This window comes from Trichechus manatus, unplaced genomic scaffold (genome assembly GCF_000243295.1).
Source record: "Trichechus manatus latirostris isolate Lorelei unplaced genomic scaffold, TriManLat1.0 scaffold00009, whole genome shotgun sequence".
Lineage (NCBI taxonomy): Eukaryota > Metazoa > Chordata > Mammalia > Sirenia > Trichechidae > Trichechus > Trichechus manatus.
The window spans coordinates 12,698,599-12,725,271 of record NW_004443945.1 but is presented as its reverse complement, the minus strand read 5'-3'; the positions used below and the strand labels follow the sequence as shown (position 1 = coordinate 12,725,271).

General features: G+C 35.4%; 1 protein-coding gene across 2 annotated transcripts in view; it reads left to right on the top strand.

Annotated features, from left to right (window-relative positions):
* The window catches only part of ZFPM2 (zinc finger protein, FOG family member 2), a 551,340-nt gene that overhangs the window by 111,300 nt on the left and 413,367 nt on the right, over positions 1-26,673 (top strand). For both annotated transcript variants that reach the window (XM_004370701.1, XM_004370702.1), the window contains exon 2: positions 18,974-19,132. In XM_004370701.1, coding sequence (XP_004370758.1) covers positions 18,974-19,132 — 159 coding nt within the window. The remainder of the gene's footprint in view (positions 1-18,973; positions 19,133-26,673) is intronic.

Below are 26,673 nucleotides of genomic sequence, written 5' to 3'. Positions count from 1 at the left end.
ATGAAAGATAATGGAACCCTCCTATTTTACCTCTTATATTGTTTTAGGAAGGTTGTACTCGGATCTGCAAAACTGTCACCTTCCCACAGGTTCAGAACACAAGTTGGTGTTTCCAAAAGTTGGTCTATTATCAGAATAACTTGGAGTTCACGATAAAAATGCCCATTCCTAAGTCCCATTACAGAGCTGCTTAATCTTTGGGAGTGGTGCTTGACAATCTGCATTTTTATCAGACCTTCAGTGTGAATCTAATGCACACTAAAGTTGATGTCCACTAAACTAGAAACTAGAGGATAAGACTGGGAACAGAAGGGCAAAATTAACGGTAGCCCTAGAATTTTCCTCTAGGAATAGAGCGTGAACCTGAGTAAGTTTTGACAAACTTTTTCCATGCTCCTCTGCTACTTAAAAAAAATATTAGCCTGACAGAGAATTCTGGAATGGCGAATGGGTGTGGCATGTTGTGGTGCTGGCTAACAGGTGAAGACTTCCTTCCCTTTTGCAGCCAGAAAACAAAGGGGTGAATCAGATTGAATGCTTTACTTAACAGTGGATAAAATCCACTGACTGACACATTACTTGCATTTGCTGGTAGGATTTACTTGTTAATTTTTTCCATGCTAAGAGTAAAATATTTTAGGTATATAAACACAGAGGGTCAGAGGCTGAGAGAATGGCTTTTTAAAACAAAGGCAGGAAAATAATATCTTAAGTAGGAAAATATTATTAACATATAAAACATTATTAATGTATTTTGCTTCATGCAGTTTACAGTGTATTGGTTCTAAGTAGTAATGGCCCCACCAGCAACAAAACCCAAACAAAGCAAACTAATAACCTTTAATCCATGTTTAAGGCAAACCTTTATTAGAAAATAGAAAATTTTTATTTCTGGATTTATTAAGGTTAGATGTATGTCTATGAGAGTTGAAAACTATATTTAAGAATATAAATATTTTTAAAGGTGCAAAATCCCCCGTACTTGGTGCTGATGCACTGAATATTAGATTAAGTCCTGATAAATCTAATATTCCGGAATTTTCTCTTTTGAGAGAGGGGCCGTGCATTTCTTTGGCTTGAAGGGAGAGAGGGTGATTGAGGCTGAATGGACACTGGCAAAAACCTTCCCAGGTTTTCATTAAGATTATGCTATAAAGCCAACACTGAAATAAGAACTTTATTTACCTTATTTATCTTATCACCTTCAAAAGATGCAATGAATGCTTTTCACCCCTGTGGTTTAAAAGAAAAATTAAATTCCATTTAATTGGAAAAGATGGTACTGAGCCCGATTTTCTGCCACATATGATGCCATATAGACTCTTCTCTGAGAAGTGCGTACGTAGGTCTGTGTCTCATGGAGATTGAGAAGAGTTTATGACTCAAAGATTTGGAGAGCTGTGAGCTGCCAAGGAGAGTTCATTTATATGAGCTGTCCACTTTTTGGCTTACCCTGTAACTTCAGCTTGTAAAGATGCTTGCTTTTATTCTATTGTAGGCTTTGTTGCCAAAGGGAGAGGATATTTTCTTTTTTAAGAGCGCCTTAGATGCTTCCTCCAGGTTGCAACTGCTGGAGCCGTGTGGATAAGCTATCTTTGCTATCACCGGCACCCTCCCTGCTCTCCTCATTCTCAGGAGAGTAAGTGTTCTTCTCAAAAAATATAGCTATATTGAGTGCCTCTGTGTCTTTACACTCTCTTTTAATGTGCTAGTATAAAGTAAAAGTCTTTTTGAAGATATGTTTTATGGGGAAGTGCTTTCTGGAGCCTCTTGAGATGTTCGGAAGTACTGAACTAAGGTAACTTTATGGTGGTTTAGTGACAATGTAGAACACTTGTTATAAAGTGCTATTTTGATATGTATTCCAGGGTGTGTTACAATTAGAGTGGATTGAACATGTTGATTTTGTTTTTACCTCTACTCGCACAACCCCCTTCATCTTGTTAGGGTTTTGCAACTATACATCTACTGAAGTTTTTTTTTTTTTTTTATCCCCAAAGATGAAAGAGATCTGCCAGAATGGAAAATTGGAAAATGACACATACACCTGTGAAATTAGGCAAATTCTTACAAAGTTTGTACTCCAACAAATACGCGGGATCAACAACAATGCTTTGTTTTGTGTGCTGAATTTTTTTGGCTATGCAAATAACATGTGTGCAGGACTGTACAGGCTTAGAGGGAATATTCATCATTATTTACTGTGTCAAACCCAAACTGAGGGCCAAATTGGCCATGTTCCAGGAGCAAGAGGCCACACCTATTTGTGAAAAATGGAACAGATTTCGGTAGTTGCCCTCACCTTGACTATGTGGTTCAAGGTGGTGGTGCTAGGACATGTAGTTTTGTGAGATGCGTATCTGGGTTAATGATGAAGGATGGCCATGATGCTGTTCCAGAAAATCCCACTACCAACACTTGGTCCATGCTCCAGCCTGATTGTTCTAAGGGAATGGAGTGAGGGATGATGAGCAGAATGTGTGTGATCTGTCTGGGACCTCTCCCTTCACATTGTTTGCCATTTATTGATTGGTCAGTGTTATGGATTGAACTGTGTTCCCCAAAAATATGGGTTGTAAATCCTAATCCCTGTGCTGAAATCCTAACCACCAGCTGCTTTGCGGAAGAAAGGTGTGGCAGTCTGCTTCTGTGCAGATTTACATTTTAGCCTAGGAAACCTTATGGGGCAGTTCTACTCTGTCCTCCAGGATTGCTATGAGACTGGATTGACTCAAGGGCAGTGAGTGTTATACTTGTTGATGTAATCCCATTTGGGAATAGGGTTTTCATTGTTATGTTAATGAGCCCATATCAGTGTAGTGAGTCTCTTAAGCTAATCATCTTTGAGATAGAAAAAGAGTATATTAGGCATAGAGGAGCAAGCACAAACCAAGGGGAAGATATATGCCATGTGAAGATTGCCAAGGAATCCAGGAAAAAAAGCTGAAAAGAGACAAGGAGTTTCCCGCAGAGCCGACAGAGAGAGAAAACTTTCCCCTAGAGCCAGCACCCTGAATTTGGACATCTAGCCTCCTAAACTGTGGGAAAATAAATTTCTGTCCTTTAAAGCCACTCATCTGTGGTAGTTCTGTTATAGCAGTACTAAAAAACTAAGACAGCTCTGTATTGCTGGGCAGAGTCTTCCTCTCTGGATGTCCTGAGTGTCTCATGAAATGCTGGCCTGCAAAAGAGGAAGATGGGGAGAATATTTGTACCGTTTGAAGCTCTTGGTCTTCTAGAGACAAAAATACCAGACTATAATTTTTTAAAATTGAGATGCTGCCCCATATTGTAGCCAGATACATGTGAGGGGCCCTGTAATAAAACAACCCTGTGGTCCATTGCTTGCATTATCCGGGACTCTCGGAGGGCATACAGAAGCAACATCGGGGATCACTGTGAAGGGGCTACAGCATAGTCCGTGGCACCAGAGTGTTCTGAAAGAATGTTATTTGAGCACTTGCTGGCCTCACTGGTATTGTTTGGGAAAACCATTAACCACCAGTAAATAAATAAACCCAAATTGCCACTTACCAGGAGTGACTACTTTGAATTGCATCAGCTGCAATCCACAAGGTCTCTCCCTTTGATGTTTCAATTTGGTGCTCTCATTGGGAGCCAGCGTTTATTTACCTCCATGCATGGCAGCACCCTTCCAATTATTAGTCACGTGGACATCTCAAAGCACTACAATTAATACTCTTCTAGAAGAGGACTCGCGTTCTCGAGGTGCCCTTGTATGCTCCCCTCTCCCAACTAATTTGTTGTTGTTAGCTGCTATGGAATCAGCTTCTGACTCATGATGACCTCATGCACAATGAAGTGAAATGCTGGCCAGTCATTTGTGATCCATAGGGTTTTTCACTGGTTGATTTTTGGAAGTAGATCACCAGGCCTTTCTTCCTAGTTCTTCTTAGTCTGGAAGCCCTGCTGAAACTTGTTCAGCATCATAGCAACAAGCAAGCCTCCAATGACAGATGGCTCGTGGCTGTGCTTGAGGTGCATTGGCTGTGAATTAAACCCGGGTTTCCTGCATAGAAGGTGAGAATTCTACCAACCACCGTTACCCTCCCAATTAACATAACCAAACGTGCTTATCATATCTCTCACGTTTTAATTTTACCAACCTAGACCTAAACCCACTGCCATCAAGTCAATTCTGACTCATAGCGACCCTATAGGACAGAGTAGAACTACCCATAGGTTTTCCAAGGCTGTAATCTTTATGGGAGTAGACTGCCCCATCTGTTACCCACAGAGCAGCTGGTGGGTTCCAACCACTGACTTTGTGTTAGCAGCCTAGCACTTAACCACTGTGCCACCAGGGCTCCTGCAACACAAACAGAACCTCTAAATTTATTGCAAATCTGTTTCAGGCATTGTCACATGATATGATAACAAATAAACCAAGCAAGAGTAAGTAATATTTTTAAAATACAGATTTATTACTTTTCTTTCTAATCAAATTAACCAACACTTACAGTCATCCATGTGTAAGTAACTGTAATAATGAAATACTTCTGTTTTTAACCATGTGTTTTAAATGTATTATTTGCAGCCATATACAGTATATAGAATACTATGAAAAAATTTTTTCAATGGTTTAGTATCAGCCAGGGATTTAATTCTGACTTTCAGATAGCAAGAATCACAGAGTCTGTCTTGCCTCTTCACATGGTAATCTCAAGATTAGATCAAAAAAGTTTCCTAGGTCTCTCCATTATTGAGATGTGAAATCTGTATAAATTGAAAACGTTGTAGTGGTTACATAAAGGAGCCCTGGCGGTACAGTGGTTAAGAACTCAGGCTGCTAACCAAAAAGTCAGCAGTTCGAATCCAACAGCCGCTTCTTGGAAACCCTATGGGGCAGTTCTACTCTGTCCTGTAGGGTCGCTGTGAGTCAGAATTGACTCGATGGCAACAGATTTGTTTTTGGTTTTGTTATGTTAGATGGAGATGGTAAATATAATTTATACTGGTGTAAGTCGTAAGAGTAACTTCTATATAAAATTTATATTCTAGTGCAGTTGTTCTCAAACTTGAACATGTGTAAGAATCACCTGTGAAGTTTGTTAAAACAGATTCCTGGGACCCACCCTCAGAGTTTCATTACCAGTAGATCTAGGATGGGGTCTGGTAATTTGCATTTCTAACAAGTTCCCAAGTGATGCTGATGCTGCTGGTGCAGGGATCACACTTGTTTGCTGATTAGCTACTTGTATTCAGCTGGGGAGTTTAGGCATCATTTCAAGAGCAGCTTTTTTTATTACAATTCTGTGTCCGAAGGCTTAATCAATAATAAATTGTGCATGTAGAAACTTACTCTAATAGGCAGGGTCAGAGAAAACCAGTTGCCGTCAAGTGGATTCAGACTTAGTTACAGAGTAGAACTGCTCCATAGTGTTTTCTTGGTTATAATCTTTGTGGAAGCAGTTTGCTAACCCTTTTTCCCATGGTGCCCTTAGGTGAATTTGAACTGCCAATCTTTAGATTAGCGCAAACGATTTGCCCCACCCAGGGACCTTAGGGTCAGGGAAGGTGTTATTAAAATTATGCATAAAAAAAGGAATTGATTGGATTGGATTGGGGTTAGATTCAAATTTTATTAGTTAAGAAGAAAAAAAAAATTGGTTATATAATAACCAAAACAAGCTGAAAATATTTTTATTGACTTTTCTTCTCTAATTAAATATTTCTCCCCCACATCTTTGCAGTGAATTAATACTTTCCCCTCATTTCCTGCATGTAGCCATGTAGTGGCATTTGAGACAAAGAAAGGCATGTTTAAGGGCCATGCTTAAATTCATTTTTGCCTGATGAAACTGTTTAAGAAACTTAGTCATCAGAGCCCTTTGTTTAGTATTCTCTATTGGACTAGGTTTCTTTTTCCTCTGTTGATTTTTTTTTAAATCAACATGTACATTGTTTTTGATTTGCTCTAGAAAGAAAAAGAAATATATATCCATCCTAGAATCAAAAGTCTACATGCCCTTTGTTTACTATTTCTTTATATCTTTAATTGTTTTAGAAATATAATTTTTAAAAGTTACTTCTCTTTTAGTTGTACAGATTTAATTGTGTTATATAAGCAGGTAGGATATTATCAACTAGTTTTTTGATATACACTTATAATAGTTTTGTGGAATTTAGTTTACTGGATAAGAGTAATAACAATATTCTGATGGTGCTTTGTGGTTTCTAAGGAAAATGTTTTTTTTTTTTCCCTTTGTACAAGTCTATAAAGTTACCATTTTTTTGTTAAAAGCAGTAAATTTGATTAATTCATTTCATAAATATTTATCAGCCCTATACCGTGTATTCGAGGTACTGTGGATAGGTTCAAATCCTTTCCTTTCTTACCTAGAAGTACTTTAAAAAATCTAGTATACTATCTTCATATTCTGGTTAAAACTTGGTGTGTTTTTTTTCTGGGAGGGAGGGGGAATTTCTACTTTCCTGATCCCATATACCACAGCATGAATACTGAAGGCTGAGGGTGGAAATCACCTCTTTGAATAACCAGGAAAGGACCATAGATTCACACTGTCAAGTGGAATAAACTTCCTTTAACAATATAAATAATAATAATTTAAAACGATGTCTCTAAACTTTTAAAAATCTTGGCTCAGTTCATCTGTCCTTCAAATTTATCACAATTAAATGTAGCTGAAAAATTGTATTCACATATTAAGTGCCATGGCTAAATGTAAGTCACCATACTTGCTGTTTACAGTTATAAATATTGGTAAGCTGCAGTGATGTTATTGCAGAGGAAATAAGAAATATGCTCAAAAGCTAGAAGTTAAGATATATAAGAAGCCTTTCCTGCCCCCCATTTTAAGATGGGGAACTCCATTTTTATAATTAAAAAAAAACCAAACTGATTACCTTGTGTACATAAAGTTTGTTTCCTTAGCTAGATCATCCCTTCCCTTAGGACTGGGGACATTCCATCTTGTTCACTGCTATTGTCCTAGTGTCTAACACAGTGCCTGCCATGTATGGCACCTTCTATAAATATTGGTTAAATGAATAAAAAGTGAATAAATGAATGAAAGTCTCACAAAGAGAACAAAATAATATAATACTTTTCATCTTTTGTACTTATTACCAGTTAGAGACTTTTTAATTGAAATGCATTAAAAATATATGAAAATATATAGTTTTGGTAATGAATATACTTTCATATTTCTTTATGATAGGGGTACTATCCTTAATAAGCTGAGAATAGCTTTATAAGGCTCTGGACTGAGACCCGATTACAAAATATTTGAATTTCAATGCCTACTCTGTAACTTCCCGGGTCAATGCACAAAGCATTTGCTAATGAATTGAATTTTCTCAATGCCTGAGTTACTTCCTAAGAGTAAATTCGTCGTTAGAGATTCTAGTTTAAATTTGTCTGTATTTCCTCATCTGACTTTATTTTTTTTGTGATATCAGTTTTTTATCTACTTTGTAAGATTAGTTGCTGCTTGCAAGGGTTGCATATGGTCTAAGTAAAATTACCATTTTCTTCTTGGCACCATTCAGTTAATTTGAAGGATTCCCAAATAAAAGAACTTTAGGGGAAAAAATGATAGAATTGAAATTGTTTTTAGATTTGTATATAAAAAGTGTTAATACTGCCGTCCATAAAAATGCCAAAACCTTGTAGCAAAGAATATTATTCCATTTTTATAAAACCAAAGAGTTCATTTTTTTCCCCAAAGAAACAATTTGAATAAAACCTAACCTCCTCTCCCCAACTTATCATTTTTTTTTTCCTTTCAGTAGTGTATGGTCAAATTGAACTCCATTAAAATTCTCTAATATCTTTTATGCATTAGCATTTCAGTACTCATTTTAAATATTCACAGATCTCTCTCTCTCTTTTTAATAAACCTAAAAAAATTCAGGTAATTTCCTTCAACTTTCTTGATTGAAGGACAGCAGTTGGTAAAGATATAAAAAAGATGTACAGCTATGAGCAAAGCCCACAATCAATTATATATAAGAAATAACATAACATATGGAAATAAATTAATCAAAAACAAGAATTTCTACTATATGATTTTCTGGTCTTGCTACCTGCAGGCAACAAGCGTAAATGAAAAAAATCAACATTCTTCTGGCAGATAAGAGAAAAATTAATAAAAATGGTTGCTTCCTACTAGATCCCCTGATGCAACTATTGTTAAAAGTGAGTGACTGCAGGAAGAACTTGCTAATTTAAAGTACTATTTTTTTTTAGACTACAGAAATAAGGTTTTTTTCTTGCTGTTAAGCTCAATTACATGAGTTAGTATAGATTTGCACTGTCCAAAGAGCATCCCTCTTCTCAGCCCCTTCTCATTAAACAGCTCTGTGGGATATTCATGAGACAAATGTAATAGGAGCTGAGTGAGAAGCATTTTGAGGTGTGCCTACAGGGTAATGATGATTCATAAGGAAGTCTGAGGTAGCAGTTGGAAACTCTGAGAGAGGAACTACTGAAAGCAACAAAATATGCCCCAGATAAAATCAGGATAAAGATGCTAATATTTTAAAGGTAGATATACTCCTATGCCACAGTAAGATGGGGAGGGGCACGTTTTTGTGGAATTTTGCTTCTTTATTTAGAGTCACGTTATTTTTTTCCATTTCTAATTGAACAGTCTGAACATAAATGTACAGAAAATATGATATGACAAATCTTTCCTTTTAGAAGGATTTTATATTTTGTGTTTTATGAATAGTATCCTGAAATTAACAAAGACATATGAGGCAAGACTATATAGTGTCAGGTAACAAGAAATCCCAATTTAAGTATTAGTCCACCGCTTAATTTTCTTTACGTATAGGAAGTGTAACATACGTTTAGTAACAAGTTCTAGGTTTAACTCCATTTAACCTATCATCTGAAGGAGTATATCTGTAGATAAGTTTGACATATTAAATGTAAACTAGAATTTGTCTATCCCTAATGTATAGTTTCGTATTTGCCTTTTGCAAAGGCATCGTCTGAAAATTGTGGCTCAATTATTATGCAATAATTCAAGCACAATATATGTTACTGCTTAAATTGTCAAATTTGGATGTCCCCATTGTTTTATAGATATTAGAGAGTTTTGCATGCCTTCTCATTCCTTTGCATAGATCTTTTGCAAATGACTGAAAAAAAAAATGAGCACCAAATAGGAGCTGGTAATTTGAAGATAACCCGTTGCCATGAAGTTGATTCCGATTCATAGCGACCCTATAGGACAGAGTAGAACTGCCCATAGGGTTTCCAAGGAGCAGCTGGTCAATTCAAACCGCCAGCCTTTTTTGTTATCAGCCATAGCTCTTTAACCAGTACACCACTAGGGCTCTACTTGGAGATAACATCACTATGTTCATTAATTCATTACAATTTTGAGAAATTTGTAACATTGGTGTGGATTCTTTGTACTGTGCATGATTAAAATGATATAAAGTTTGGGATGGAAGTTATAGTAATTTTTACTATTAACAATGCTATCTGATATAAAAACAATCTGAAATGGCATACATTGAGAAGCACCAGATAAAAAGGTTTGACAATATCAAAATACTTGTGTATTTTGGGGGAAAATCACCTATTAGAATTTCTGAGCACACTCTGTGATGGATTATTGTAATTATTGAGAGTGATAATATTTTAATGTGACTTTCTTCCTACCTGTCAGTTGCAATGAAGGCTGCACAGTATTCTGAAACAGTCTTATTTTGCTAGGTGGCTAGTCTTGTGCAGCCTCTAGAATGCTTAGAATATTAATGCCCTGAGAGAAAGATGAAATACTCTCTGTAGTTCCATTAGGACAAAGTGTTTGTTTTGTGTTAACCAAAAAGCATGCAAAACCATACTAAAATAATGTATAATAAAGTAATGCCAATGAATGCTTAAGAAAAAGGACACCTTTTGGAGAATATTGCATCAGAACCACAGAATTTGGCATTTTTTCCCCTCTTCACACTTGAAAATGGGTATTAATTCTTGTAGAATTTTATTTCTTTCTTGGATGCCTCTTGTTCTGAAGTGCTTTACCTTTATCTGAACAAAGATAACCTGCCATTTAGTAGGCTGCCAAGGTAGAAAGTAACCTGTTAGACAACATATATTGAAAGACACATATTTAACTTAATATTTACTATGCTGGTCTTTATCATGTTTTACATTTTCTGATTATCTTGCTTATTATAATCTTCTTCCCTCTTGATTCTTTTAGATATTGTATATATATTTTTTTCCCTCAAGGTTTCTTTGTCACTTTCTAGCTCTTCCTTCACTGGTTGTGGAGGAACTTCAGGGATTTCCTGAACCCCTGAAAATCATAGCATCGATTTTCTTGTAAATTAATTTATCTGAGAAGTATTCCTCTAACTGCTTAACCACACAAATCTAATTCTTTATTTCCATTTCATTTGCCTATTATGTCACCAATGTGTAGGATGGCACTACTCAATCATGAACATCCCATTTTCCTCTATCAACTCTAGATCATTTAAACAACCACCAAATGAAAAATTCTCATAATACCCACAGTTAGGCCCAGGTATTACATAGCAGCTGTTGGTACTGGCTAAATGAAAAGCTTCACTGTACCTTGGAGCAGTCTTCAGTGTTACTGCATGTCCTGAATCTGCATAACCCTTCTTCTTACCTTCAGACTTATCTCTTGTGGTCAATTCAGAACAGTTCCTGAGTATACAATTGTCTCTCTTCTCTGAAAATGGAAGTACTAATTTGCACCCACCAGAATCTCCCATTAAACCATATCACTCATATTAAATGTATCATTCATATATTCTGAGTAAACTATATAATTCATCTGTTAAATATATCATCATATATACTAAGTAAAGCATATCATTCAAATGTTAAATATATCATTCATATTCTGAGAGATGATTAACAGTGCTAAGGGCCCAAAACATAGCACCATTGTATTCTTTAGCTTTAGCTCATAATTAGCATTTTAAAATGAGGTAAATATTTATATGTATAAACGTTAAGACTATTAATTCCAGCAAGTGTGTTTGAATATCTGTAAATCAGAAACCATTGAGGAGCTGAAATTCAGATTTCCTCACACTTGCCTGGCAAGTGGCCTCAATCAGAAGTAATTTTCTCCATGAGGGCACATGGAGCTCAGTCGTGAGCCTTTTCTGAGGAGATATTATTATTTGTGTCAAATTATGTGTGGTGGTTTTTCTGAAGTGGACTTCTGTGCCCACTAATCCATACACAGGAGGTGCCATCATTTCCTCCTTCGTTGGTGCTATTTATTAATTGTACTTGCGCTCCAAGAGTCTCTTACGCTTTTAAAATGTTAGCTATGGTCACCAATTATCTGTAAAGTTTTCCTGTTAAAGAAACATGCAATATAGAGAGTAGAATGAGATCTGATCTTAAACTGCAAATACTATGTGTTTTAAAAGAAGCCTTTTTCCCAGAGCCTGATTTGATAGCATGGCTAAAGAAATGGTTAATAATTTCACCTTATAAAGTACAGTAATTATATAAATCTGACACTTGCTTTAAGAGAAAAGAAATATAAGTTGGCCATTAAACCTCCTTCTTGTGTCCTGTTCTAAGTATTGACAGTGAGATCTTGTATTTTGAACAGTGAGCTCAAAATTTTTAACCTTTTGTTTGAGTTTTTGAAGTTTGCTTTTGAAAATAGGTGCTTTTATATTTAATCAGATTGGCGTTGCTGAGTGAAAGTCAACACATAAGATGAAATAGCCGCAGGAGGATAAAATACTATCCGTTAAGATCTGTCATACACTTTGATAAATAAATGTTTTAAGTCATACATGTATATGTGTATAGTTATGCATGTGTATATACCACCATAACATGACTTTGCTGGAGATTTGCTAAGCATAGATTGATGCTTTGTGATTTTGTATTGTTTCACATGAGCTTTTCTGTTTACGTTTTAAGAAAATTATTCAGTTTGAATTTGGTATTATCGGTATAGGAGTCAATTTGTTAAGTCATTGAGTATTTTAAATAATTATTCAATTACATACCTTCCTTAATAAAGCCTTCTGAAATTAGTTAGCAGGTGTACTCAGAACTTAATTTTTTAAATTGTGCTTTAAATGAAAGTTTACAGTTCAAGTTAGTTTCTCATACAAAAGTTTGTACACACACTGCTATGTGACCCTAGTTGCTCTCCTCATACTGTGACAGCCCACTCCTCCTTTCCACCCGGATTACTCATGTCCATTCAACTAGCTCCTGTCCCTTTCTGCCTTTTCATCTCACCTCTGGACAGGAGCTGCCCATTTAGACTCATGTATCTACTTGAGCTAAGAAGCACACTCTTCACGAGTATCACTTTATATCTTATAGTCCAGTCTAATCTTTGTCTGAAGAGTTGGCTTCGGGAATGGTTTTAGTTCTGGATTAACAGAGAGTCCAGGGGCCGTGTTTTCCGGGGTCCCTGCAGTCTCTGTCAGACCACTAGGACTGGTCTTTTTACTAGAATTTAAGTTCTGCACCCTACTTTTCTCCTGCTCTATCAGGAACTCTCTGTTGTGTTCCCTGTTAGGGCGGTCATTGGTGGTAGCCGGGCACCATCTAGTTCTTCTGGTTGCAGGCTGATGGAGTCTCTGGTCTATGTGGCCCTTTTGTCTGTTGGGCTAGTATTTTCCTGTGTCTTTGGAGTTCTTCATTCTCCTTTGCTCCAGGTGGATTGGGACCAATTGATGCATCTTAGATGGTTGCTTGCTAGCTTTTAAGACCCCAGATGCCACTCACCAAAGTGAGATGCAGAACCTTTTCCTAATAAATTTGTTATGCCAATTGACCTAGATATCCCCTGAAAGCATGGTCCCAGAACCCAGCTCCTGCTACTCTGTCCCTCAAAGTGTTTGGTTGTATTCAGGAAACTTCTTAGCTTTTGGTTTAGTCCAGTTGTGCTGACTTCCCCTGTAGTGTGTGTTGTCCTTCCCTTCACCTAAGATAATTCTTGCCTACTATCTAATTAGTGAATACTCCTCTCCCTCCCTCCTCACCCTCGTAACCATCAAAGAATGTTTTCTTCTGTGTTTAAACCTTTTCTTGAGTTTTTAAATAGTGGTCTTACACAATATTTGTCCTTATGCGACAAATTTCATTCAGCATAATGCCTTCCAGACTCATCCATGTTATGTTTCACAGCTTCATCGTTATTCTTTATAGTTGCGTAGTATTCCATTGTGTGAATATACCATAATTTGTTTATCCATTCATCCACTGATGGGCACGTAGGTTGTTTCCATCTTTCTGCTATCATGAACAGTGCTGCAGTGAACATGGTGTGCATATATCTATTCATGTGATGGCTCTTATTTCTCTAGGATATATTCCAAGGAGCGGGATTGCTGGATCGTATGGTACTTGTATTCCTAGCTTTTCAAGAAAACTCCAAATCGATTTCCAAAGTGGTTGTACCATTTTACATTCTCAGCAACAGTGTATAAGTGTTCCAGTTTCTCCACAACCTCTCCAACATTTATTATTTTGTGTTTTTTGGATTAATGCTGGCCTTGTTGGGGTAAGATGGTGTGTCATTGTAGTTTTGATTTGCATTTCTCTGATGGCTAATGATCATGAGCATTTCCTCATATATCTGTTAGCTGCCTGAATGTCTTCTTTGGTGAAGTGTGTGTTTATATCCTTTGCCCATTTTTTAATTGGATTATTTGTCTTTTTGTTGTTGAGGTGTTGCAGTATCTTGTAAATTTTAGAGATTAGTCCCTTATAGAATATGTCCTAGCCAAACTTTTTTTCCCAGTCTGTAGGTTACCTTTTTACTCTTTTTGTGAAGTCTTTTGATGAGCATAAGTGTTTGATTTTTAGGAGCTCCCAGTTATCTAGTTTCTCTTCTGGTATTTGTGCATTGTTACTTATGGTTTGTATACTATTTATGCCATATATTAGGGCCCCTAGAGTTATCCCTATTTTTTCTTCCATGATCTTTATCGTTTTTGATTTTCTATTTAGGTCTTTGATCCATTTTGAGTTAGTTTTTGTGCATGGTGTGAGGTATGGATCTTGTTTCATTTTTTTGCAGATGGATATGCATTTACACCAGCACCATTTGTTAGAGACTGCCTTTTCCCCATTTAATGGACTTTGGGCCTTTGTCAAGTATCAGCTGCTCATAGGTGGATGAATTTACATCTGGATTCTCAATTCTGTTTCATTGATCTATGTATCTGTTGTAGTACCATTAGCAGGCTGTTTGGACTGCCATGGTGGTATAATAGGTTCTAAAATCAGGCAGTGTGCAGCCCACTTTGTTCATCTTCTTCAGGAATGCTTTACTTTTCCGAGGGCTCTTCCCTTTCCATATGAAGTTGGTGATTTGTTTCTCCATCTCATTAAAAAATGCTGGTGGAATTTGAATCGGGATTGCATTGTAGCTGTAGATCACTTTAGGTGGAACAGACATTTTCACAATATTAAGTCTTCCTATCCATGAGTAAGGTATGTTTTTCCACTTATGTAGATCTCTTTTGGTTTCTTACAGTAGTGTCTTGTAGATTTCTTTGTATAGGTCTTTTACATCTCTGGTTAGATTTATTCCTAAGTATTTTTTCTTGGGGCTATTGTAAATGGTATTGACTTGGTGATTTCCTCTTTGAAGTTCTCTTTGTTGGTGTAGAGGAATCCAGCTGATTTTTGTATGTTTATCTTGCATCCTGATACTTTGGTGAAATCTTCTATTAGTTCCAGTAGTATTCTTGTGGATTCTTTGGGGTTTTCTGTGTATAAGATCATATCATCTGCAAACAGAGATACTTTTATTTCTTCCTTGTCAATTTGGATGCCCTTTATATCTTTTTCTAGCCTAATTGCTCTGGCTAGGACCTCTAGCACAATGTTGAATAAGAGTGGTGATAAAGGGCATCCTTGTCTGGTTCCCGTTCTCAAGGGGAATGCTTTCAGACTTTCTCCATTTAGGATGATGTTGGCTGTTGGCTTTGTATAAATGCCCTTAATTATGTTGAGGAATTTCCCTTCTATTCCTATTTTGTTGAGAGTTTTTATCATGAATAGATGTTGAGCTTTGTCAGATGCCTTTTCTGCATTGATTAATAAGATCATGTAGTTCTTGTCTTTTGTTTTATTAATGTGATCGATTACATTGATTGTTTTTCTAATGTTGAACCATCCCCGCATACCTGGTATGAATCCCACTTGGTCATGGTGAATTATTTTTTTGATATGTTGTTGAATTCTATTAGCTAGGATTTTGTTGAGGATTTTTGCATCAATGTTCATGAGGGATATTGGTCTGTAATTTTCTTTTTTCGTGGTGTCTTTACCTGGTTTTTGTATCAGGGTTATGCTGGCTTCATAGAATGAATTTGGGAGTATTCCATCCCTTTCTGTACTCTGAAATACCTTCCGTAGTGGTGGTGTTATCTCTTCTCTGAAAGTTTGGTAGAATTCTCCAGTGAAACCGTCTGGGCCAGGGTTTTTTTTTTTTGTTGTTGTTGGAAGTTTTTAAATTACCTTTTCAATCGCTTTTGTTATGGGTTTATTTAGTTGTTCTACCCCTGTTTGTGTTAGTTTAGGTAGGTAATGTGTTTCTAGAGATTTGTCCATTTCCTCTAGGTTTTCAAATTTGTTAGAGTACAATCTTCCATAGTATTCTGTTATGATACTTTCAATTTCAGTTGAGTCTGTTGTGATATTGCCCATCCCATTTCTTATTTGGATTATTTGCTTCTTCTCTTGTTTTTGTTTTGTCAGTTAGGCTGACAGTTTATCGATTTTGTTAATCTTTTCAAAGAACCAGCTCTTGATCTTGTTAACTCTTTCAATTGTTTTTCTATTCTCTATTTCATTTAATTCTACTCTGATTTTTATTAGTTGCTTTCTTCTGTTGCCCAAGGGTTTCTTTTGCTGCTCTCCTTCTATTTGTTCAAGTTGTTGGGTTAATGTTTTGAGTTTGGTCCTTCTTTTTGGATGTGTGCATTTATTGCTATAAATTGACCTCTGAGCACTGCTTTTGCTGTGTCTCAAAGGTTCTGGTAGGATGTGTTTTCATTCTCATTTGACTGTATGAATTTCGTTATTCCATCCTTAATTTATTCTATAACCCAGTAGCTTTTGAGCAAGGTGTTGTTCAGTTTCCATGTGTTTTTTTCTTTTTTTGCCTCATGTTGTGCACTGGCTGCAAGCTGCTGGTTCCTTCCGGGTCAGGTCTGGCAATTCCTCGCTGCTTGTGAACCATCTCTCCCTCCCCCTGCCTCTCAGTCTGATTCCTCAACTTTGCCTTTGTTGTTCAGGGCTCCTAGATTGTCATATATAATCGATTCACTTGTTTTTTTGGGTCTTTTTTGTAAGAGGGACCACAGGAATCATCTGACTACTCCGCCATCCTGGCCCTGCCTCCTTAGAACTTCATTTTCTATTAAAGCTGTTTTATTATTAGTAATTTTGTTTTTCCAATATGCATGCATTCTCTTTACGGTATATATGCTTTTGTAACTGAAGAGAATTCAGGAATAAAAATAAATGAATTCACTAAAATATGTGACTATTTAAAGTATTTATTTTACAAAAAAATATTTATTTTATAATTAGAGCTTTATTTTTTGTTAGTAAAACTCAGAATTTATATTCCAAAAGGAGCCATACTTGTCATTTCTGCTATAACTGACATTAAAGCAGTTCCTTTACAGATTGATTCAGTGTGGGTATGAATTATATGAAAAAGTATTAGGAAGCTATTTTTTTTTTTTGGTGGGGGGCAAAGTCTACAAGAAGATCTTCCTAACCCACTTTTGGGAGAGTAATATTTTTGTTAACTTTCAGTAATCTGAGAAGAGCTGTGAGCAATTTCTTAATTTTTAAAGAGTAGATCCTTAAGCATCTATGAATAAATAATTAATATTACTATGAGTGAACCATTTTCTGAAGATTTTTGTGTTTAGGAGTTACTTGTTTTTTATTGTTTTATTTTGGAAAGAATGCATTTATTACTACCAAACCATGGTTTGCATAGTAATATGGTATTAAAAAAATTTTGTAAGAAAAAAAATCTTGAGTGTTCACTACAACTCTTTCACTTATTAGCTTGTAACCTTATTCTGGTTAACTAACATCCTGGGATTCACTTTCCATTATCCGTAAAATAAGAATCATAATAACTCCCACACCTACCTCACTGGGTTAATTTAAGGTTCACATAAGGATGTGCTTTGAAACTCCTACATGCATTAAAAATGAAATGGCTTCACATTTTGATCAAACTTGTTATTATAAGGTAATTTGTTTGAAAAAAAAGTAAGGAAAATATTCTATTGTATTCCTCATTAAACTCGGAATTAATCATTACATTATCTTCTGATATTAATATGATCAGACAAAATGCTTTAATTATTATAATATTTTACATTATTACTGTTTTATGGATTCCTTGCGTGTCTTGCTATGTGACATAATTGTTCTGAAAGGTGATAGATTGTCAGTTTTAAATTTGGAATAACTAATATAAGATGAAAGTAATGTGTGATCCATGACTTTTGAATGTGCTGTGTTCAAAAATAGAATCCATGGTTGTTTTAACCCCACATCTGCATCAGTATAAGGACTGTAAGAAAACACACTATTAGAGTGCTTGGAATTAGGGCAGCCTCTCCTCTTCAACGTTTGCTGATTTGAAAAAAAAAAAGGAAAAATAAATTTACGAAAGGATAAAGAAACTGCATAAGGAATTTTTTGCTGTGAGGTCCCTTAATTTAAATCCATGTACCTAATTCTGTCAGTGCAGATGTGCCATATGAATTTAGTCCTCTGGAAACTTGCTTTTGGGAAAACACCAGATACATTGCTGTGCTGTATGTATTTATTCTTGTTTGCCTATATATTTGTGTATGTATAAAAATTTTAAAGACTTACTGCTTTTTAAAAAAATATATATATATAGCAATATATGCAGTTTTAAAAATTATTTGTAAGATTTCTCCTTTGGCCTTGAAAATTTCCAAACACATTTCTAAGAAGTAAGAGAAAGAGACAGCCTAAGCCTTTGAGTATTTAGCCTGTCTGATGAGACTGCTGACATGAGTGACAATTAGTACAAATTATCATAATTGTGTTCTTTGGATAAAATCCATATTACTTCTTTAGGAGCATATGCAGGCTTCTACTTAGTAAAATGAGTCGAATACTTTGATTCTTTAGAGGCAGTGAAAAATTCACAATCACTCGTGTGGTATTCCCTCATAGTCCACTTCAGGTCCTTCTGAACAACTACAGCCCTCCCTTTCCTTTCAATAAAATAGGTCCATTAATGTAGTGCACCTCACTCTCATTCAGTCTAAGGGAGTTGTATTTTTATTACTGAGAGAGTATCACATAAATACAAATTACATTTTTTCATTAGAAAACTACTTTTCGTTTCAGAAAAAATTCAATTAATTATGAATAGGGTTATGCTTTCATCAGGGAGAGAAATATGTAATTTTTCTTCAAGCTTCAAACACATATAATGAAATCTTTTCTCAGAACTCAGTCTTAAGATGGATTTTTAAAAGTATAGACTTTATTAAAATCTCAGTTCAATTAAAATGCATTCAATTACTTTAAATCTTTATTAAAATCTCAGGTAAAATTGTACAGTGGTGTAAAAGAGACTTGTACTCTTTACCACGCAGTTAATTCTAACAAATGAACATAAAGTGCACAGTTTTGCTCTTCAGCAGAGAACCAAAAAATAAGTTTTGGGTTGGGGGGTGGGATGGGGAAGGAATGGAGACAGTGGTCGCTTCTATGAGGTAACTTGTGGCTTCCTTCATAAGACAGTTTTTCTTGGTAATATGAATGTAGCATTATCTTCTGTGAGTCCCCTTAGTGGTTCTACTTGGTCTATTCATAGAATACATTTTCCTCATCACCTTAATCAAAAAGACCCTACTTAAGGATATTATTTTATTTCGTCTTTGGATATTTTTGGTACAGTGTCCCTGATTCTTTTTCAAGGGCCACTTGAAGATGCCATTGAAGAGGAAGAAGAAGAGTGTCCATCAGAGGAAACAGACCTCATCTCAAAAGGGGACTTTCCATTGGAAGAAAGCTTTTCCACAGAATTCGGGCCTGAAAATCTGAGCTGTGAAGAAGTGGAATACTTTTGTAGCAAAGGTAATCGTTGATGGTTGGATGAAATATGTGAGCCCATTTACTCAACTGAATTTGTAAAGTTTTAAAAAATGCACTGAAAGTGCTGACATAAAATTTAACAGCCTGAAAATATGTGCAAAATTCTTTAAACATAAAGTATTACTTTGAGGGAACAGAGATGAAATTCCACTTTAGTAGCAAGTCATTTTATATATGTAAACAAAGATTTTCGTGTTGGTTGGCCAATTAACTATGAATATTTTCAGGTTGATTGGCCAGCTAACTATAATAAGTGTGTTGTTTATTACTTCATTCATTCATTCTTTCAACAGATACTTATCACATGTCAATTACTTGCAAGGTACCCTATTAGGAATTGGGTATATGCATTGAATGGGACAGATGGAGTCCCTGCCCAACATTCTGGCTCTCTCCTTTTGAAAAGTAAATACCTTATGTGTTTGACATTGGCTTACAATGCCTGAGGATGGTGCTTTTTAGATATTCTCAAATAAGAAAATGCTTACTCGTTCTCCAGTCTAGATGTTCTGTTGACTTAGTGACATTGTAATTACAAGAAACACCTAGGAAAATATATCTCAGCTTATTTCCCACCATGATTTGGAGTCAAGTGGCCTTGCCAGTCACCATGTCCTCATTGGATTTGTATACTCATATACTCATTTAGTTTTTTTTCCAAAAGTCAGTTTAAGGTTTCTCATGCTTCTTTTTATTTATTTTGTATTTGACTGTATTGTCTCTGCAAGTGAGGTGGGTTTTCTCTCACAAGTGTTGGCATCACTGGCTTGGTTTATTACAACTGCTTTGGCTGATTTTACCAAAGCAGCTTCCTGGAGGCCATGACTGAGAGTGTATCTGTGAGTCTGTGTGTCTGTCTCTGTTTGTGAATACATTGTTTAATTCAGACTTGCGTACTTTTTAGGCACAGAAATTATGGGGATTGGGTTTTGTGTGTGTATGTGTTTGTGTGGATTTTTTTTATCAGACTTGACAAAGTATGAAATTAAGAATGCTGATACAGCTTCTCAGAAAACTGCAAATACACATATCTCAGTGTCACTCGGTGGCCACATACATTTGATGCATATTTATTTAAAATTCCAGATTGACTTTCTACTGTTGCTAGTGTGTTAGATACAAAAGAAGTCAGCCAGTCTCCATCCCTGTGGTCTGTAGAACTCACCACTTGACTAGTAATGGAACGTCTGCAGCAGCACCTGCCATACACACTGTGGTTCAAAAAACCCTCTTTGCCATTTACTCCTGTATATCGCCAGTTGGCCTTGTAATCTGGTCCTCGTCTCCCACATCAGAGACTTTTGGTTGAAAATGAGAAAAGTAGGGACAGAATAGGCCTTTTTTGTGATTGTTGACTCAGATTTCAGGCCAAATAAGTTATTTCCTTAGTTGTTCTGGACGTGAGAACCATTTCTTGATGATATAGCAAATTCAGGCGATACATATAAGAGCTGGATGGAAATAGAGTTTTTAAATCTATGTTTGAAGACGTATCATTTTCCTCCTTTGTCAAGAAATACATCCTTTTATGCATTGTAGAGCACTTTACTTGTGTTTTGGTATTGCAATTAAGAGAAGAAACTAATAGTTAGAAGGTACCATTTATTCTTCTTGCTCTCGTAGTTAAAAGAGTAAGTGTAGGATTTAGATATTTTTGTTAATTTATAAATCTAGGGAGGCAATATTACTAGGTATAATTAGATATATTTTGCATCTTGGGGTGAACATTGGTTAAAGACTATGTTTAATGAAAGAGTGTAGAACTCCATGTTTCTAAGTTAGTCATTTCTTGGAAGAAAATAATCTTATTACAGATGCTTACATGATGATGTAACTATGTCTCAAGAAAATAACCTCTGTCTACATTAATTAGAATCCTAACTCATGAAAAATTATGATAGGCTTAGACACTAAGAAGAAAGTCACTGAATTACAATTGTTAAGAACATTATTTAGTAGCTATTATATTAACTGTTCGATGAATAGGTGGAAATTAAAAAAAAAGTATATCAAAACAGTATTGTATATAATATACTGAATACATTAATGTATATTTGATACTTGATATTGTATTATATATGTTTACAATAATTTCTTAATTTTGAGTTTGAAACTAGAAGGTCATAATAAGTGGGAATAAAAATTCTTACTTTCACATAGTAGTTTTCAGGAAAAATACTAACATTCCTATTTCAAATTATTATGGCCTTATTTAATAGGCAAAGAGTTTCATTATTTTATGCTCGTTGAATGTGAGACCAGCGAATTCCCACTGAAGTTGGTAGGAACTGATAATGAAACAGAGACAATTCTTTGATAGAGATTGTATCCCTTTTAGGTCATACAAGAGATGCCATCCATTTTTAACTTAAGTTGATTACCTACAATGGGAAGAGAAAATTTTCTCTTTGGAAAATTAGAAACGAATCTTTCTGTAGAAATGTCCGTATAGTCTCAGTGACACACAATTATGTTTTATTGCCAGTTGTGGGGAGGGGAAGAGGTTGACCATAAAATGAGTAAAAGTATTTAAATGTGTAACAGTATCAGTGTCATGATTGAAGAGAATGTGCCTCTGAAGAAAAATATTTTTAACTTGGGTTCATTGTTAAATAGACTTTTTGCATATATTTTAAACTACTTCTTACAACTTAAAAATTGTCATATGTACAAGAAAATGAATCGCATTGTTTTGAAAGTTTCTTTGTCTTTAGTTCCAAAATCTGGCAATAACTTAGTTTCTTCAGTGGATTCCAGGGATAAAAAAATTGAACATAAAGTGCTTTTACTTATTAAAAAAGGATAGTTCGTTTAAAAACTCAAATCACAAAATCATGGCTAGAAAATCTTAAGTTTTCCAAACAGATTATTTTGACACATTTTCAGGGGAAAGTACCAAGGAGACACATGTGGTTACTACATACCTTTGTTTATATTTTAGCACCTGTGTTTGTATGAAAACACTAATATACCATTGTAAATTTCCTTTTATTAAATAAAAAAGAAAAACAAGCTCTCTACTCTTTGTACATCTGTGAAGAATAGCTTATCATAGGTAAAATTTCCTACATCGTTTGAAATGGAGCTTCTATATAATACAGAATATTTTTAGTGTTTAGAATACTTCCTTACTTCTTATTGTAGAATTTTTTTTGACTTCCCACTGATATTTTCTATTTTCTTGTTGTTAAATGGTAGGTTTTCCTATTAGTGTCTAAGTATTTATTAACATTAGGAAAATTGCCTGTCATTATAAAGCATGTGGTTAAGTACGACCTAAATCACTCCCATAATGTAAGATTCCACAGAATTGTCAAAAACATTGGTTGGAATTTAAAGTTGGCTTTAAATGCGTAAAATTCTGAATCTTATGAATCTAAAACATACATATTTACAATTGAGAGTGGAAAAAATCACCTTTCATGAACCTTGTTATAATGACAGTCCTGCGATTGAACCTGACGATGCTACTGGGTTTTCTTTTTTGCTTTGGGTTAGTTGCACATTTCATGTCCTTATTTTTCGTTCTTGAAATGAAATGAACTATGCTTATAAAAAGATACTATTTCAAACTTTGTTTGAAACCCTTAGATTATAAAAGTGTTAGCAAAATATAAAGGCAATATTTTCAATTTACACTGCCCTCTTTTTGTGAAATGAGTTTAGATCATTTGGCATCTTGCCTTACAGTATCTCTAAGAGGAAGGAAACAAGCAAGAATTATTTCCTTGAATTTACAGATGACGAAGACATCAAGACTGGGTCCATAAGTGCTACACATTTCCTGTGGTCCTGAATTATGTGCTCCAATGAATTTTTCTGCCTTTCTTCTGGTTTACATAGTAAACATGGAAGTGTACCAATGCAGGCTTAAGACTAAGCAAATTAATATAAATTGAAATATAGATGGTCTGGAAGACAATCTTTAGGGGCTTTTAGCTATGTCACTGCTGGCAGGTGAGAATTTTTTACATGTTAGCAATTCTTGAATAAACTCAGACAGTAAGTTTCATAGTGGGGTTGGCATGAAGCAGTTCTAAAAGGGTTTTACTATTATTAATTACATGGAATAGGGTTTTCCACTGAAATATTCAAGTCTGTCAGTGGCTGAAGTAAAATAACATGTTTTGGGATACATTCCAGGAGAATGTCAAAGGATATGTGAACAGGAAGAAAAATGTGGGATGCATGTCACTTTGGCTAGTATAATGTGGTACTATTAAAAAAAATAATAAATTGCCAAAAAACTACATGTCAGAGAACTCTGAGTTATTGATAATTATCTAGAAGTCTTACTGAGGGTCCGTAAAAACTGTTATCTGATGACTTTCACCCTAAACAAAGGCAGAAAGGGAAAATGATGTCATCAGAGTTGATTTTGGAGGACCTGCAAGCTTTTGTCCCAGTCCTAGTATCTAGATATGGAGAATGCTCAGAGTAATCACTGGGTGAGCTGCCTAGGGACAGGAGCTAAAATTCAAGCTGTTCAATTAGGAAGTAAGAGAGTTGAAAAAAAAGAGGCTTGATGGAAATCCATAAAATAAGGAAACAAATATAGTGTCACAATGGACATTCTCACCAAATTCTAGAATAGTTGACTTAAGTAAAAGGTAAAACTTTTTTTAGTATAGAAAAATGTAAAGCATATTGAAGGAAATAGAGTAAAACCTGAGTTACTCAGCTTGAACTTAGCTCTAGACCAAGAAGTAACTAATAACAAACAAACAGCAAACATAAATTACTTAATTAGGTTCGGAGAAGCTTCTAGCTCTGTTCAATTGATTAAATTCAGTACAACGCAACCCATATATTAAGCATCTGCTATGTTCCAGACCCTCTTTGGTGCTAAGAATACAGCAGTGGCAAACATCAATCCCCATTCTCCTGCTAGGAGGACACAGATAATAAATAATCAAACCAACAATTGTAAGGGTGATACTAAGCAGTATGAAGAAAAACAGAACAGACCTAAGGTGATAGAGTGACATCGTATGTGTGTGTACGTACATATTGTATAAAGCATGATCAGGGAAGGTCAACTTTGAGCAGAGCCCTGTGGAAAGGCGGTGAGCTTCCAGTACTCAAGAGTCAACTGTGTTGTGCCTATGGGGCTAGTGTTGTCGGAAGCCAGAAGAGGACAGCAGAGAGCTGGAGAGCAGGAGAGGTACAAACATACCTGTGAAGCTGTACCTGTGGAAATTGCTGCTCTAGGAATCTGTTAGATACCCACCACTGTGGAAGGTGCAGGAAACAGGATGGTGTAGAGAAGTTGTGTTTTTCGTAAGCCACAGAGAAGAGTTGAGATATAACTGGGAGAAGAGGCGTGGTCACAAGAGACTTGGTTTGTGTATGCCTAGAGAAGAAAGGAAACCTATAGAAAGGAAAGGTTAAAGCAGGAACTTAAAGCAGGTAAACTGGGAAAGCTGTCAGGAAATACAGATAACCCCAATCAGAATTGTCCCTTTAGCCAAGGGCTTGATGAGACTCCATCTGGAGTTCGTTAATGTAGTTTCCAGAACAGCAGTTTGGGGATGTTTGAGGATGGTATGAGTAACTCTGCGCCCTTCCACAATACCAGAGTTGGATGTGTGTCTTCTATATCTTTCCACATCATTTGATTAGGAAGAAAAATGGTAGGAGACATGAGATTCTGAACCAGCTTCATCATAATGCTTAACTGTTTTTGCCAACAGATTGCTACACACATTGAAATCTCAATTTCTGTCTGTCTCTCGTTCTTCCTTTCTTTCTATCAGTTTGTGTAGTTTTTGTAGCTTTGTTTCAAAGTTAAGAATTAACTGAGGGGAAGCCGTATTTCCCCTTGGACTGTAACAAACCTAAGCCTAGATTATTGACATTTATTCTCATGCCTCCCATCAATATTAAAGCATCAAAAATGTTATCTAGGCCCTCAATGCCAAGAAGAAAAAAATTGCATCCTTTATGCAAATTTTTGTTGTGAGTTAGTAACTGCTGGCTTTCATTCGATCAGTGTCATTCATGCTATTTTATTTCCTATTTTCTTCTTTTTATTTTTTTAAATTTCTTTATAGTTCAGAAAATCTATTTAGCAATGGTTCAGAAATCCTTTTCAATCAATATGGTTTCTTTCCTCCTCAGTCAAGCCTTTAATGACACGTTTTTACCTCCTCTGATGTTTGGCCAACTGGAATCAGAATCCGCGTAAGGCAGTCTACTGTAATGACTTTGAGTTCAATAAGGAAGGAGATCTTTACAGGCAACTTTATTCCTTTTTCCTTAACGGGATTAAGAAGCTCAGCTCTTTAAATTCTTGCATATAACATTGACATTTCCAGGGTGTGTTTGGACCAGGGAGTTCAAAGAGAAGGAATAAAAAAGAAAAGCCAATATGACTTTGTTTTTTACCTTGCTGGAGGAACTGTTTGTGCAAATCGCCTATAAGCTTATTGACCTGAATCTTTGACTCCTTGTTTTCTCTGGATTTGGCTGGAGTGGAGACACTGATGGAGCACTGATAGGGCTGATTGAACAGCCCCCAGCTTTGCTTGGCATGGACCTCCCTTCCCTTCTCTGCCACCTCCCCCTCCCTCTACATGACATTATTGTTCCTTGGCAAACCCTCTGTTTTCCTGCATACAGTACTTATTTTTTTCTTTAAAATTATTGACATTTCCTTATATAAGTCATCTGACAATGCAAGATGGAATGTAATTCTTAGAAGATAGAGACTATAATACTGTTCTTGTATTTTCATATCATGATATTGAAATAAAAAGAATCATAACGTTGTGGTATCACTCTTTTATAGTCATCTTACGATTTTTGTTTGAGATAAGATTGATTTTTTTTTTTTTAACTCCACTGTTAGAAAAATTAGTGAGAATTTGAAGAAAATCTGCTTTTAAAAGAGAGTTAGCTCTGTCTTGGTTTTGGTGGAACATGACTCAGTAGTCTATATGTAAGGGTCAGATAAAGCTTTGTCTTCTTACCCTATCTCTCTTCCTGGATATATTATCATAAGAGCTCTTTGCCTTCAACAAAATTTAAATGAGTAATTTTATAGTTTATCTTATGTGATCGTATGTAGTACTTTTTTGAATAAGACTAAATTTACTGTTCTGTTTTCATATGTAGATTTAAACTGCGCAACCTGCTAAAGATCTTTTACGAGACATATTAAAACTTGACAAAATAAGTAATTAGCTTATCTAATTATCTTATAATTTCTGAAATAATTTCACATTTCAGTAAAATGTATTTCATTCTGTTTTACCTTAATAAACAAGGTGTTGAGGGATATTTGCTCAAGTATAAGTTATGTCATTATTTTATATCAACATCAGTGTTGTCAGTAATAAAAATTGAAAATTAATTAAAAAAAAGATTTTATCATTTAGAGAAATTGCTCTTTTGGTTTTATTTTTAAGATTTTTTTATTTTATTTTGTTTTTTTATTGTACTTCAGGTGAAGGCTTACAGAACAAATAGTTTCTCATGAAACAGAAGTGCACATGTTGTTTTATGACATTGGTTAACAACCC